This window comes from Linderina pennispora, assembly GCF_002104995.1.
Source record: "Linderina pennispora strain ATCC 12442 chromosome Unknown DL89scaffold_5, whole genome shotgun sequence".
Classification (NCBI taxonomy): domain Eukaryota; kingdom Fungi; phylum Kickxellomycota; class Kickxellomycetes; order Kickxellales; family Kickxellaceae; genus Linderina; species Linderina pennispora.
The window spans coordinates 932,389-946,875 of record NW_024468253.1 but is presented as its reverse complement, the minus strand read 5'-3'; the positions used below and the strand labels follow the sequence as shown (position 1 = coordinate 946,875).

The 14,487-nt window shown below is 53.7% G+C and overlaps 6 protein-coding genes across 6 annotated transcripts; 3 read left to right on the top strand and 3 right to left on the bottom strand.

Moving 5' to 3' along the window:
- Nucleotides 1–105: 105 nt before the first annotated feature.
- On the top strand, nt 106–1,068 carry DL89DRAFT_292422 (inorganic pyrophosphatase; the record flags this gene model as incomplete). The annotated part of the gene is made up of 3 exons (XM_040890304.1): nt 106–735; nt 776–885; nt 1,011–1,068. 3 exons carry the CDS (start codon nt 106–108, stop codon nt 1,066–1,068), a joined length of 798 nt encoding a protein of 265 aa, XP_040744405.1.
- On the bottom strand, nt 1,060–1,929 carry DL89DRAFT_266944 (uncharacterized protein). The gene has a single exon (XM_040887312.1). The coding sequence runs from the start codon at nt 1,874–1,876 to the stop codon at nt 1,112–1,114; it is 765 nt and encodes a 254-aa protein (XP_040744404.1). The 5' UTR covers nt 1,877–1,929; the 3' UTR covers nt 1,060–1,111.
- Nucleotides 1,930–2,876: 947 nt separating this feature from the next.
- On the top strand, nt 2,877–4,160 carry DL89DRAFT_283363 (CRAL/TRIO domain-containing protein; the record flags this gene model as incomplete). The annotated part of the gene is made up of 1 exon (XM_040889731.1): nt 2,877–4,160. The coding sequence occupies one exon, from the start codon at nt 2,877–2,879 to the stop codon at nt 4,158–4,160; it is 1,284 nt and encodes a 427-aa protein (XP_040744403.1).
- A 19-nt stretch (nt 4,161–4,179) lies between these two features.
- On the bottom strand, nt 4,180–5,488 carry DL89DRAFT_266943 (uncharacterized protein). Its single transcript, XM_040887311.1, has 2 exons — nt 5,052–5,488; nt 4,180–5,026 (listed from the first exon to the last, which is right to left on the bottom strand). The coding sequence occupies exons 1-2, from the start codon at nt 5,070–5,072 to the stop codon at nt 4,220–4,222; spliced, it is 828 nt and encodes a 275-aa protein (XP_040744402.1). The 5' UTR covers nt 5,073–5,488; the 3' UTR covers nt 4,180–4,219.
- Nucleotides 5,489–5,531: 43 nt separating this feature from the next.
- DL89DRAFT_266942 (voltage-gated potassium channel) lies at nt 5,532–7,792 on the bottom strand. The gene is made up of 2 exons (XM_040887310.1): nt 6,962–7,792; nt 5,532–6,912 (listed from the first exon to the last, which is right to left on the bottom strand). Exons 1-2 carry the CDS (start codon nt 7,782–7,784, stop codon nt 5,633–5,635), a joined length of 2,103 nt encoding a protein of 700 aa, XP_040744401.1. The 5' UTR covers nt 7,785–7,792; the 3' UTR covers nt 5,532–5,632.
- Nucleotides 7,793–8,366: 574 nt separating this feature from the next.
- On the top strand, nt 8,367–11,428 carry DL89DRAFT_292417 (uncharacterized protein; the record flags this gene model as incomplete). Its single annotated transcript, XM_040890303.1, has 11 exons — nt 8,367–8,408; nt 9,026–9,075; nt 9,122–9,291; nt 9,326–9,579; nt 9,620–9,698; nt 9,735–9,919; nt 9,952–10,074; nt 10,131–10,190; nt 10,228–10,650; nt 10,749–10,978; nt 11,023–11,428. The coding sequence occupies 11 exons, from the start codon at nt 8,367–8,369 to the stop codon at nt 11,426–11,428; spliced, it is 2,022 nt and encodes a 673-aa protein (XP_040744400.1).
- Between the last annotated feature and the right edge of the window lie 3,059 nt (nt 11,429–14,487).

Below are 14,487 nucleotides of genomic sequence, written 5' to 3'. Positions count from 1 at the left end.
ACGAAATCGCACCGTGATTCCGCGGTTGTCAGGGCCGCGGCAAAAGCGAACCTTATCTTTTCTTCTCAACTTTTTTTTTTTTGCAATTTGGAACCAGCCTTCGCCATGCTCGCTCGCCAGCTGCCCAAGCTCCGCCCACTGCTCAGCAGACCGCCAGTCTACTCAGTGCGCTGGCACCACTCGCAGTTCGCGACAACGCAGCTGGGCGGGCCAGTCGGCACCCCCACCCACCGCATGTACTTTGAGCACTCGCAGCAGCCGATCTCGCCCTGGCACGACATCCCACTGTCATCTTCGCCCGGCACCTACAACATGGTGGTCGAGGTGCCGCGCTGGAGCAACGCCAAGCTGGAAATCGACACCTCATCGCCATTCAATCCGATCACGCAGGACACCAAGAACGGGAAGCTGCGCTTTGTCGCCAACGTATTCCCATACAAGGGCTACATCTGGAACTACGGCGCCCTGCCGCAGACCTTCGAGGACCCAAACCACGTCGACCAGGATACCGGGTGCGTGGGCGACGGCGATCCCGTGGATGTTGTGGAGATTGGCCAGAATGTGTGCGCGCAGGGCAGCGTGCAGAGCGTCAAGGTGCTGGGCGTGCTGGCGCTGATTGATGGCGGCGAGACGGACTGGAAGGTGCTGGCTATACGGGCTGATGACCCGCTGGCGCCGCAAATGCACAGTATCGAGGATGTGCGGCGTCTGATGCCTGGCCTGGTCGAGGCGACTGTCGACTGGTTCACCAAACTACAAGGTGCCCGATGCCAAGCCGACGAATCCCTGGGCCTTTGGCGGCCAGCCCAAGGATGCAAAGTATGCGGAGCGCGTTATCGCCGAGACACACAATGCCTGGCGCCGCCTGATGGACTCGCCGAAGCCGTCGAAATTTGCCCTGGCCAACACCACTGTCGGATCCAGCTGCTGGACATTGGAGCCATCCAAGGCCGCCGAGGAGCTCAAAGCCCTGGCTGCCGCCATCCCGGCCAATGCCGGCCCGGTCCCAGACCCCATCGCAAAAATCGGCACTTTGTGCGCAACGGCGTCATCACCAACACAGAATAGAGAGGGTTCTTCAACTTTTCCATAGAAAACACTACTTTGGTATTCACTGCGACTTTTTGCTAGACGCGGGATTAGGCGGGCGCGGGCCGATGGCATCCGCCAGCGCAAACTGCCTGCGCAGCCGCGAGAGGAAGTCATGGAAGCAGCCCAAGCCGAACAGCGTCACGCCCACCGTCCACTTGAGCTGCTCCCTGGTCGACATCTGCTTGGGCTGGAACAGCTTGATCAGCTGGCACAGTGCACAGCAAGCTAGCCCCTCGAACACATGCAGGCCACACGCCACCACGAATATATAATACGACCACATCTGCGGCAGAACCGCCCGGAAAAACGACACCATCGGGTGGACCTCTGCCACCAGCCCCAGGTACCCCTGCAGGCCCATGCCCAGCAGAACCGCCGCCATCAGCGGCACGCCTGGCAGCCGGAACGAGAAATCCACCAGATGCTGCGACTGCAGCTGGGCGCGGTCGCGCGCCAGCCGCGATGGCTCCGTGACGCCTAGCGCCTGCAGCGCCTCGGTGGCCAGTTCGTTGATCTCCTCCATGGCCGATGCCGGGCCGGTGACCTCGCGGAACGCAAACTGCATTTCCTCGCGCTTCCCCTCAGTCTCCCACTCAACCGTCAGCCCGTGCACGTCAATGTCCTTTACATGCGCCCTAGTCGCCTGCAGCTGTCCGCCAAAATGCCGCGCCAGCGCCAGCAGCTCGTCATTGTACGTGCCGTCCAGACGCGCAATCAGCCGGGCCTCGTCCTCGGGTGAGAACCGGCCCTTCTGTCGACGCTGCTTGGTTTGTTGCCGTGACATTCTATGTTTAACGTTAAAGTAGGTGTGGCGAAAAAAATAATTGGATTCGTGTGGTAAGGCTGTTGCTGGTGCAACTGCGAGGGATCTCACTGTGGATCCTTTTTGTCGTCACTGAAATCCAGTGCGATAATGGGCGCAAGGCAATGTGACCTAACATCTGCTTCACCCCTCTCCTCTGCTTTCTGATTTTCGAGACCGATCTCTATGGCCATGAAGCTGGGCCCGCCAACATCAGTATATGGTGCTGCTATGTCCTCCATTTTTGGACAAGCCCAAGCTCCAACAATGAGATCACTGAAGTTGCCACCCAGGCACTGGTCTATGCGCAAGCCATTGCTGCCACCAATCGCCATCAATAGTCGCCTGATGCCTGCGCCATGTGTCAGTAGGAGATTTATTGCTCCAGCAACATACTGCCTGGTGGTGCTGCGTACAGATCTGCCAATTTCTTCTGCCCATCCCTGGCAAGAAGCGGATTGCGGACGGACCATCTGCCAGCCTACAGTCTCCGCTGCACAGCGCCGTGAAACCTGCACCGCGTGTAACTCCTTCGCTTTTGCTGCCTGGCCATGTGAAGATCGCATTGTGTCGAAGAAAGCTTCGGCTCACTTGACCATCAGGGGATTTGCCTATGCCAGCACTGGTGGATTTCGTGTACAAAAACCTGCGCTGGTGTTATTTTTTGTTCGTGGGATGTGCAGGCTTGCTGGCCATCATCCAGGAAAACGCCCACTATAGGATGGCTTTGCGCTGCTGCGCTGTCGGGAAGAGTATGTGCGCCGCGCGTGCTAATTTATTCCGCCTCCCTCTTGCCTGGGCGTTCCAGGGATGTCTGGCAGGCTGCGTGGATTTCCCAGGCATGTATAAATGCTACGCCTCCCTTCTCACCGCGCTTGGTCAAGTAAAAAAGAACGCCTCCTCGAGTACTGCAAGTATCTTCTGTTTTCTTATCTTCACAGCACACTTTATACTTCCTTACTTTTTTCTCTGCAAACCAAATATGGCGGGCGACTACCCTATCCTCAACAACTACAAGACCGGTGCGCCGGTAACCGACGGCAAGGTCGGCCATCTGACCGCCAGCCAGGAGCAGAAGCTCAAGCAAATGTGGGCCAAGATCCTGAACTACTTTGTCGACCACAAGGACAAGCCAATCGCAGTCCCCGCCGACCCATTCAAGGCTGGCGATCTGGCTGAACTGGACGATACGCCTGCAGCCGTCTCCCAATGGTATTCTGCCAACAAGACACGCATAGACAACGTCAAATACAAGACTGTCAACGATGCCTTGTACCTGTCGGGCAAAACATCGGCGGTGGTGCCGAGGGATTTCCGGCCACTGTTCGGCGACCGGCCGGGCTCGCGCTCCTTCCGCAATGCGTTCTGGCAGGCGGCCATGTCACACCAGCACCCGGACTCGTTCCCGCTGGCGTTCCTGATCGCACGCGAGTGGGACGTTGACCGCGCGTTCCAGCTGCTGGTGGGAGCCGTGGAATGGCGGGCCACACATGCAATGGACAAGCTGGTGTGGCAGGGCGAGGCAACTATGAATATGCGCATGATGGAGCGCGGCTTGACGTATGTGCCAGGAAAAGACAAGCTCGGGTGCCCCCTTTTGGTGGTGCGAGTCCATGAGAATATCCCACGCGAGCATGGCGAGGGCTTTGGTGAGAAATACACAGCCTTTGCCATGGAGCAGGCGTCGCTGATTACCCGTGCCAATGGCGAGCGCGCCACGCTGGTCTACGACATGTCGAGCTTCAAAATGGAGAACATCGACTACGGCTTCGTCAAGACCATCATCACCATGAACAACACCATTTACCCAGAGACCTTCCAGCTGATCATCGTCTACGTCAACTCGTGGCTGTTCTCTGGCATCTGGAAGCTCATCTCGCCGTGGTTCGACCCGATCATCGCCAAGCGCATCGTCTTTGCCAAGAACGTCCAGCAGCTGCAGGCCTATATTGACATTGGCCAGATCCCCGAGGAAATGGGCGGCAAGAAGAAGTTCAAGCGGGAGCATCCCATGCCCACCCGCAAGGAGAACGAGCCCATGTTTGATGCTGCTGCCAGGGATGCCGCTGAGAAAAACTTTGTGGCAGCCGTCGACGCCTTTGAAGCCAGCACTGGGGGCTGGATCAAGGACAATGAGGAGCCGCTCCGTGGCGAGGTGGCTGACACATTCAAGAAGTCAGTGGCTGAGCTTGACCCCTACATCCGCGCGCGGTTCCTCGCTGAGCGTAAGGGCGAAATGACCGCCGAGGGCTGCCTCGTCGTCTAACATCTTCTATGCCTTTCCATGTTTATCATATATTCCACAGCTATCTATATATATCCCCACTACCCCTGCTGCCCACCAGGGAGACCCACGTCCTTGATATGAGGGAACGGGGTCTTGGAGCCCAGATTCAGCACCTGCTGGTGGTGGAACAGGTACCCTTGGATATACCTTTGCGATATCAGCGACGCCACAATGCTCTCCATCTCAAACACATCCATGTCCGGATTGCGCGAGGCGACCCGGAAGGCCGTCAGTATTTGCCTGTACGGAATCACCTTGTGCGCCTGCTGCTCCTGGGCCAGCATATTGCGCAGCTTCTTCAGCACATTCCTATACATCAGCACCTCCGTGCGCTCATACAGTATCAGGAACGTGCCCTGCGACCGGAAGAACTCCATATTGTCGATCAGCGCAGTCTGGAATGCCGCAATGTTGCCTTGCCGGAAATGGTGCACCAGGATCCCAAACACCGGCTCTACATTGTACTTGCTCAGCAGATACTGCGTAGGCAGCCGCCCGCGCACCATATTGGCCACGACCAGATGCCGCAGAATCGCATGCTTATTATGCACATGGTACGCCGGGCACGCATTAAACGCATACTCGAGCTCCCGCCGCGCCGCCTCAAACCGATAGCACACCAAGTAGTACCGCCCGGCCCAGTACCGATACGTCATCTGGTCGCGCAGCGAAAACCACCGGAAGTCCAGCCCCGCCTCGGCCACATTACCGATTGCCCCATGCGCTGGCGGCATCACCCCGATCTTCAGCGACACACGCACCAGTAGCGCTGCCACAAACAGCGCCCCGCCGTGCTTCGAGTCCGGCAATGTATCGCGGTCCGACAGAACCACCCGCAGCAGGCCCTTGCAGCTGCGACGCGGCCTGCACCTGCGCTTTCCTGCCGCCCATCTCCAGCCGGTCTGCATTGCGTGATAGGCGATAGAGAGATGCCGCGATTGCGCGCAACACAGGTAACAGCCAGAAGCGCCCCGACGGCATAAACACTGGCTCGAAGTAGGCCGCGATTTTGAGCATGAGCTTGCTGCGCTGGCTGGCGTCTGAATGCGAGTAGTCGCGCACGTACTGTAGATAGGCGATGGTGAAGCGCGCGAATGCGTCGTCTAGGATCGCTACCTGGTATGATGAAAAGTCACTGACGTCGCTGAGGGCGCTGCCCAGTTGCGCGATGACCGTGTCTGTGAATACAAAGAGCCCCGACAGCGCCTCGCCGTCCTCAAGCAAGAACCCCTCGGATGCCGACTGTACGATTGATAATACTACTGGATTCAGACTGCTGTTCATTATCTGCAAAAGTGTAGGGAAAAGTGGGTAAACTATGCTTGTCGCATATCTCGGCCAAAAAAATCGCTATTTCAAAAAATACAGGTATTTGTACATACACAAACATTATGGCCAGATTATGAAATTTATGCTTGCTAATGGCACAGTTTGCTGTGACGGAGCGATGTTCAATTGGTGTTGTACTCGTCGTCGGCATCATGGCCTTCAGTCACCTCATGTTGGCCCTGCGAAGCATGGCGTCTGATGCTAAAAGCCTCTCTCGAGTCTGAGTCCCCCGACGAAGAGGACGGATCTGAAGAACTGTTGCTGCTGCCGTTAGATGGCATGTCAATGGCGACCTGCCCACTGCCCTCTTGGTCTCGGTGGGTGCCCATGACCCCAGAAACCGAGTTCAATTTGGACACCTGAGCGTTAGCATGCAAACCTGCCGGCTTATGCAGCCTTGGCTGCATACCTTCAAGCGAACCCGCACTCTGGCCACTGTGCACCTGGCAGATGGGCGTTACATTCTCATACCGCATCTCCGATGCCACCCTACTAAGCACCGGCGAATCTTCATACCTGGGGCGGCGCAGCGGCAGCCGGTTCTGCAGAGTGTAGCTGGAGGCGACCCGCTGATGGGCTGCTTGGCCGGTGGGGGTCCTGCTGATGGGCGCGTAGTTGGAACCATGGCGTAGCCGAGACTTGACCTTGTGCGCCAGGTTTCTGCGGGAACGATGGAAGCGCGTGCGCATGCCGCTAAAAGAATTCGCATCGCTGGTGTGCGGCAGGTCCGCGGAGCTGTACCCAAAGTGCTCGTCCAGGTGCTGCTGGGTGGTGTACTGCTGCTGATTAATGTGGAATTTGGATGACTGCCGCGGAGACATGGACGCGGTGTCCGGATCGATGCGCAAGCTGACCTTTTCAAATACAAACGACATTAGTTTGTATTCGAGCGAGGTCATTTTCTTTTTGCGCGACATCGGCGGGCTGTTCGCCGGGTGGCCGTGCCCGATGTCCAGGTTCTGCAAGTACCCGGCCAAATCCTCGGACGACTCGAACCTCCGGAATTCCGACAGGCAAAACAGCAGCCGCTCGCACAGCAGACTGTAGGCGTCGTTGTATAGCTTCGAGTGTATGGCGTTGATCAGCAGCTTTTGGTTGATCTCGCTACTCTCTTCAATCTCGTTCATGTCCATCTTGGGGATGCCCAGGTCCTTTTCAACTTTCTCGATCACCTTCATCATCTCGTGGTACTCGAACGGCGCCATCTTGTGCTGTCGCCAACCAAACTGCGGTGGCTCTGCGGGCAGGTTCTGCAAGGCTGGCTGTGAGAAGTCTACCCGGGTAGCCTGTCGCAGCCCAATATCTGGAGCCGACGCATCATTTGGCTGATCAAGAGACGGGGTCTTTTTGTTCAGCTCGGGATCAGACCTGGCTACGTTGGCATGTATGGCCTCTGTCAGCACTGCCGATCCAATGCTAATGGGCGTTTCACCACTTGCCCTCATGTGGACTTGCATCGTAGTCCCTGTTGGCATCACTCCAGATGCGCGCCAGCTGGAGGCGGCGGTTCTCGGTGTCCCGCCGAAGCAGCGACTTTTGGTGCAGTTTCTGCGCCTTATGAAACGCCTCCCACTCATTGGCAAAGTTGGTCGAGATGATCGAGGTCGGAAACACAACCGTAAACACCCCCATTACCATGGTCAAACAGGCAACCACCTGGCCCCACGGCGAAACCGGCGTCAGGTCGCCATATCCGACCGTGGTCACTGTGACAAATCCCCAGTACAAGCAGTAGAATACGTTCTGGAACGGGCTCACTTCGACCACCCCGCGGTTCTTGCGCATCCACTGACCGCTACCCACATCCAATGTGTCGTTCTCGGAGAAGAACATCAGAAAGCACGCTGTCAGCAGGACGATTGCAATGACCAGCATGACAATCAGAATCTGAGTCAGGCTCTTTTTCAGCGTGCGCACGATGACGTACAGCTCCACCGAGTACTCGGCGACACGCATGATACGCAGAATGCGCAGGATCTGCAGCGCACGCAGCCATTTGGCCCGCCCAAACGACGTCCCAAGGCTTGTATCGTACGACGCGTACGCCGGGACCACGCTGAGCAGGTCGATGAGCGACAAGGGCTCGAGCAGGTACCGTTTCGGGTTCTGGAACGCATAGAACCGCAGGAGCCACTCGACCCCAAAGTACACTGCTGTACCCATGTTGATGTTTTCGGCGATTCGCGGCCAGTGCGGCTTGAGCCGGTACTGCGGCATCGTGTCGAGCATGAACACAATCAGAAACAGCAGCAGCAACATGCTGGAGAACACCATGTAGATGTGGGCCTACACGTCAAGTCTCTCAAAGTCAATCTCCACGCAAGGGGCCTTCCAGCTGTGCGGGATTTTTTTGTTTTGCATTTGCTTCCTCCGGTTGGGAACCATCGCCGGGGTGGAGCGGAGTTCGGCAAACCACTTACCCGTCGTGAGGCTGGCTCGTAGAACATGATGTGGAGGAACTTTCGCGGATACGACCAATTCTCAATCTCGCGCGCGCGCCGCCGGTAAATAAGACTTCGGATCTTGCGCGATGCTTCGGAGATATCCTGATCCTGGTGAAAGAAATCGTTGACGCTGTTTCGCGACACAGACTCCACCGATCTCTTTGACAGAAACCGCTGCAATGGCTGTGCTGCACTGGCTGGCGGCGACGGCTCCTTGCTGGACATGGGGCTGTAGTTCACCGTAGAGTCGTCCATGGAAAAGGTGCACATAAAAATGGTGAGGTGAGGGCAGAACCAGTAAAGAAAAAGGGGGCAGAGCTAAGCAGAAGAGAGCTTTTGGCCGGCGAACCGAGCGGACTATTTCAGCCCCCCCCCACAGGCACGAGGAATCGGACAGCACAGCACCATACTAATGTCGTACAGGAACACTCCTTTGGGTGCACGGGCGGCGTTCGTGTGATCGCGGGCTTGACCAAAACGAAGCTGGCAAGTGCGGCAGTTGCTACCATTTTGGCTGTGCCTGAACGCCGGCATGGTGCGGTGTTGCTGCCAGACTTTGGAGTTCTACTGCGAAGCTTCTTGGCAGACAGGTGGCGATCAGCTCAGTCACACATGACACCACCAGCCAATGCAGCCACCACAGATCACCAACATTACCCATAGCAGGAACAGGTGGCACCAGAGGGAGATAGAGCGCTGCTGCTGCTGCGCGGGGAAGCGTTCCCAGACCAGCCATGCGTGAATTTTTGTAATTTTATTGACCCCTATATTTCTCGTATTGCCAACATGGCCGAATCAAAGCGCACGCGCGCAGGAGCAGCAACCACGGATGCAAATAGAGCCAGCCGCAGAGCACGATCAGGCATAAAGCGCAGGCGGTTACAAGAACAGGAGCCAGCAGTCACGTACATCGACACGACAACATGGGAGCAGCCTTCAAGGCAAGTTTATAGCGAGCTACGATGCCATAGGGTGCTAGTTCCGGCAACCCTCAGCTTTCCAAACCACCCCTTTCACTCAAACAATGCTATATTGGTAGGCGACCATCCTTGCGGGCTGAGTGCAACACAGGATCCAATTGTTGTTGTATCGGACTCTTCAGACGAGTCTGATGTCGTTGAGTTCAGTTGCAGCGCACCAACGGTGCTGTCGGACAGAAATCTCGAGGACGATTCCGTGCAATGGCGATGATGATAGCGATGATGTCGAGGTTGTTGCTGTTCTTGGTGAGCCGATTCCCAGGCCTAGCACTGCCAAGCAGCAGCTGACTGTAGTCGACAGCCAGTCGCAGGATGACCTGGTTAGCAATGACCCGGTGCTTCAGGTTGCTGCACCGAGTGAGCCATTTGAACCCCCGCACATCCCGACAAGCAATGCCGACACCCATCGGCCAGAGCATTCCTCCGGTCGCAACGATCCAACAGCCAGCAGTAGGAACCCCACCGCCCCTACCAGTCTTGTCACACGCAGCAACGTATGCCGATAAGACCACCCCGCAAGAAGCGGACCGTATATACTATCTGCATATATTTGACAAAATCATGTCGACTGTGCTTAGTGGCGAGTCACATTTGTTCTCCGAGTCGGAGCAGAAGATCCTACGAGCCTTCATTAGCCTTAGAGCAGTATGTGCGGTACCTATACACACGGCTCTTTATGCGCAAGCCTACGTGGATGCGCGTCTCTGGACTAAAATACGGCAGTGCCGAGGATGTTGCGCACGCATGCAAAAGCCTGTCTGCATGTCGACCCTGCGGCACACCACTCACCTTGGATGAAGGCGACGTCAGCGATTGCAGAGAGGTCCTGGACGTGCTGTTGCTCTCCGAGCTGAGAACGCTCGCGAAACGGCGCGGGATCAAGCAGATGGCGAACCAAAAGAAGGAGGTTATCTGTGCAGCACTTTACAAGCAGACTAAGCAGGCAACGGTCTTGTCGTTTTTCAAGAAAAGCAAAGAAGCCGGCGTCCTGATAAGCTCTGCGCGCTGCTGATCAAGGAAGCCATTGACGTAACGGGCCCGCTGGTCAAGCTCAACCCCGAGATTGTGGAGCTGTTTGAGCGCCTGCACTTGATCTACTTCCGCCACCTGCTACTATCGCTGGACGACAATTCGATGAAGGTAGCAGTTGCTGGCCCTGGTAGGCAAGATCCGGTTCCCAAACTACACTGTGTCAGCGGTCGACCGATCTGTTTGAGTCGCGTGAAGCGGTGATCCAGTACAAGCAGCTGCTGCAAGTCTGTGAACAGATGGCTGAGCTTGGAATGTCCAAAGTGGCCGGTCATCGAAGACCATCGGCAAGGCTGGAAGCTGTACCTGGCCTACCGCGACCAGTGGCTTCAACACATTAAGTATCTCTCCAAGCAGTCGATATCTGACGACGGCATTGCGTACTGGAAACGGCGGTTTACAGCTGGGTGGGCACTGTCGCGGATCGTGAGCCGGGGCGCCAAATTTGCAGCTACACTTAAGCAGTTGAAGGACGAGGAAGGGGTGCTCTTGTCGTTGCTATCGCAGACACACTACGGTCTAGATAAGCGCGGTAAATGGTATGAGCGTCTTATTCTGGTACAGGCGACGCATTTGAGACCCAAGAAATGCAACAAGGAACCGGACTATGAGGAAAAGTCACAAATCGCACTGACCACAGCCCGCAAGCAGTGCATTCGCGCCTTGGATGACCCGCACGTGAATCGTGTTTCGCGGCATAGGATCATCTCACAGCTGCAAACCATTGAGCCGCAAACTTAATCTGGATTCGACCCCTGCGCTGCCTGTTTCCGGTCTGCACACAGGAGTGGCTAGTAGCGCCCGAGCGCACAGTATACGGCGTGCGAATCAAAAGCCATAGCCAGAGAGGTGCATCTGCGTGGGACGGCGATGACGGAGTCCCATGCTCGGTCGAGGACCTGGCCATCTGGAGATACCGTGAGGATGGATACGAAGGAATACACTCCGAGAACACGCTTATGACGACGCTCTTTGGGCTGATATTCTACGATATCATCTTCTTGCTCATTGCCTGGTGTGCTGGATCACCAAATACCAGTCAGCGCCGCTCGATATGAGGTCAGACTCGTTCTATTTCAGTCGCAAGGGCATGATCGAGCGGCGCATTGAGGAGATCAAGAGCAACCAGTTCCTTCACTATCTAATCGATGCATACGACCTGCAGCTAGGATCCGAAATCATTGGTGTGAACTGGGAGTATACGCGCGGATGGCTGGAAATGATATGCGCGTGCATCGGTGGCAGGCGGCTGGCGGCCTATTCTTGGTGTTCCTTGCCCGAGAGTATCCACTCAAGCACAGCGGGATTTCCCGATCTATGTCTCTGGAAGCCGGGCACCAACGAGTTCCTATTTGCAGAAGTCAAAGGACCCAACGACAAGCTTTCGGAGAATCAAAAGGACTGGATCGACATTCTGCTCAGCAACGACATCAAGGTTCGAAGTATGCCTGGTTCGGCAGGATAAGCCAAGTAACGCAGTCGCTGAATATGAGAGCGTCGAGCATGGCGAGGAAAGTTTGTGGTAATAGTCCAATTATGCAATTTGGTGACTTCTTCATGAATAGACAGGAAAGATATGTCATGTGGTACTTTATACGGGTTATCGATGTCCTTGAGCTGACTGTGAGTAGCCCTTGACTACTCCGATTCGACATTCACCTTAATTAGATATGGCTGATAGGAAAAATACGATGATATACCAGCTGGTATAGTGTGCAGGACAAAGGGGATATGTGCAAAGGAAGACTTTTCAAAATATGCATATCATGAAGCGAAAACGGCTGTGTTGCCAGTACCTGTCTCTCACCTCTACTTTCAGCACTTTTCAGCACTTTTCTACACTTTAAACATGGCCACCTTCAACAGCATCCACGGAAAGACCTTGGAGAGAGTCCTTCTTCTACGCACTCTATGGAGACTCATCCCTATGCTATATTCGCTTAGCGATGTGCAATTACTTAAGTATTCTCTAGTCCTGCTGGGTCTGCAGAGAGTGGCGGAGGATACTTTTACCAAGACTCTACGAATACGCATTCCTTACTATCACCTCGCATACACCAACCTCTGGACGACTAGTTCAATCAGACTCCAACATAAGACTCACTGTAGAAAATGGTCTAGTAAAATATGCTCAACACCTTTCATATTAGATGTCCGAGCGGATATGTTACTTCTAGTCACCTTAGTTGAACTTTTGGATGGGCAGCTATTTAGCAAAACGAACTGGCCATATATTTACGATCTAACGCATATTTGAGAGCTCACCTTTATACTTCTAGCAAATAGCAGGCAGGTCGAAAATAGCACCGATATGGTGACATCATTTCCCAATACCTCCATATACATCCTGCCAGCCTTATCATCTATATCAGTTTGATCCTGCATGAATATGATAGCAATTTCATTCATCCTCTGTCCATACTTATCAACCATTAAATTACATCATCTTTCGATTTCTGCATACTAGAGGAACCTCCAGTCGATTTCACACACCACTCATTTTCCTAGTTCGACTTACCAGTTCATCATTCTACGTTTAAGGCCCAGGATCAGACCACACTTCCGTACATATATACACCAAATCTTCGTGAATTGGAGTTGCTGGATATTCCACCTAATTTCTCCGTGGAGGTGCTTTCACTTCGAGAACAGTAGTGACTCGTTCGATTTCTCTGAGCTTGAGAGTATGGTTGTTGCATTATTCAACCCACTTCAACTTGATTCGATGACTGCAGCATCCCAGTCGCAGTGGCGCATATCCACACTCATCAGCTTTTAACGGAAGATCCATATGCCGAAGATTAAGTGGCTGTCGCTTTCTCACGGTTCCCTCCTTCAGACGCACACCTGTTTGCTCCATATCTTCTAGTACCATCTTGACTCACTTACGATATTGTCGGTAGTATTGATGTTCTTATGACATACTGGGCCTTACGGCTTTCCATGTAGCAAAGAGGTTAGTCACTACGCTTGAGTGACAATGCTGTCGATGATATTCAAGGAGTACAGCATACTCACTGAGGCCATATTCAGATCATTCTCAGCTGTAACAATGGGTGCCTTTTGAAGATTGAACGCTATATCTCAGTATCCATTAATTACTGTTGGCTGGTCACACTTGAAAGAGTTTAGATATACTTGCCTTCATATCTCCTCACCACACTGTTATCGCTTAGTATTCCAACTACCCCTATTAGAACGTCTATGTGTGAGGTATATCACCCCTGGTGATGAGTCCTTGTCAGTATCATCAAGCAACACAGCACTTTCAGCTATATTCCCTAAACAGTTCTAATATTCAGCTGTAAGTTGCAATATCTCGAATGCTTTTACAGCACATCACATTTTCCCGCTGGTATTTGACCTTCGATCCACTCTATGAGTTTATCGCAAACGTCGTCACGCTAAAAGAGGTCGTGGTTCCAGAATTTTATCTTCAAGACATTCCAGGATCACTTCAGTCAAGACAGTATTCAATATTATCCACACATGTTCAAAATATCCGTTTTTGTTGACAGCTTCGAGAGGTTCTATCATCCAATCTCGATATATGTTACTACAGTAATGTAAATCTCTCTTAGTCACCAAAACATACCATTTTACACATTGGACAATGTAGGATATATTCAGATTTCACTATCCAACAGATCCTGAAGATTGGATCTCAGGTGGACTAGAATCTATGGCATTAGCCTGGTTGCGGAATCAGTGGTCCAAGCTGTGCTTTATTAAGCTTCATAACAGCCAGCGCTGGCTGTCTAAAGGTGCTATTTACCTGAGAATAAATCGATGATAGTATATACAAGAGTGTGTGAAAGTTAATATACAAGTTCAAAGTGGCATGTAGTGTACAGGCTCACGTGAGACTAGCCACAGAGGGGACGAAGCCCACCCCCAGAACGCACAGATAAAAGGCTCTACGTGACAGGGATACATATTATTTCCACAGGTTTATTCTTTTACTCAAAATACAAACACGTCTGGCAGCTACAGTAGTACCCATTACATGATAACTAACGATTCAAGGGATACAAGAGATTATCCATTTTTTGGGAGTAAAAGCAGTGGACACAAACTAAAATATTTCAACTCAATTGATAATGAGCAACAGCGGCAACGATAGCGCTAATAGCGCCAGCAAGCCGGAGGATGCGCTGTCGTCGTTTACGAACTTTGGCGGAGACGCGTTGGACGTGGACCCGATGAACCTATTTGGGTCGTTTACCAACGACACAACGGGAGCCGCAGCCGGCAGCAACTCATTGACAGACCTCACAATCGATCCAGTTGCCAGGCACGACCACAGGACTTTGACAACGACCTGAGCGGGTTCGGCGTCGACCTCAGCGCACTCGAGCTGACCAGTGCGTCGGCTACTGCAGGCGGAATCGCCGGCATGGACTTGTCGGCCATACAGCTTCTGCAGCTCGACGATACTGCTGCAGGCACTACAGGGACAGACAGCTGGCGACCCGTCGCAGTTGATGGCGCAGTTACTTGGAGGGGCTGCACAGGCGAGTGGGC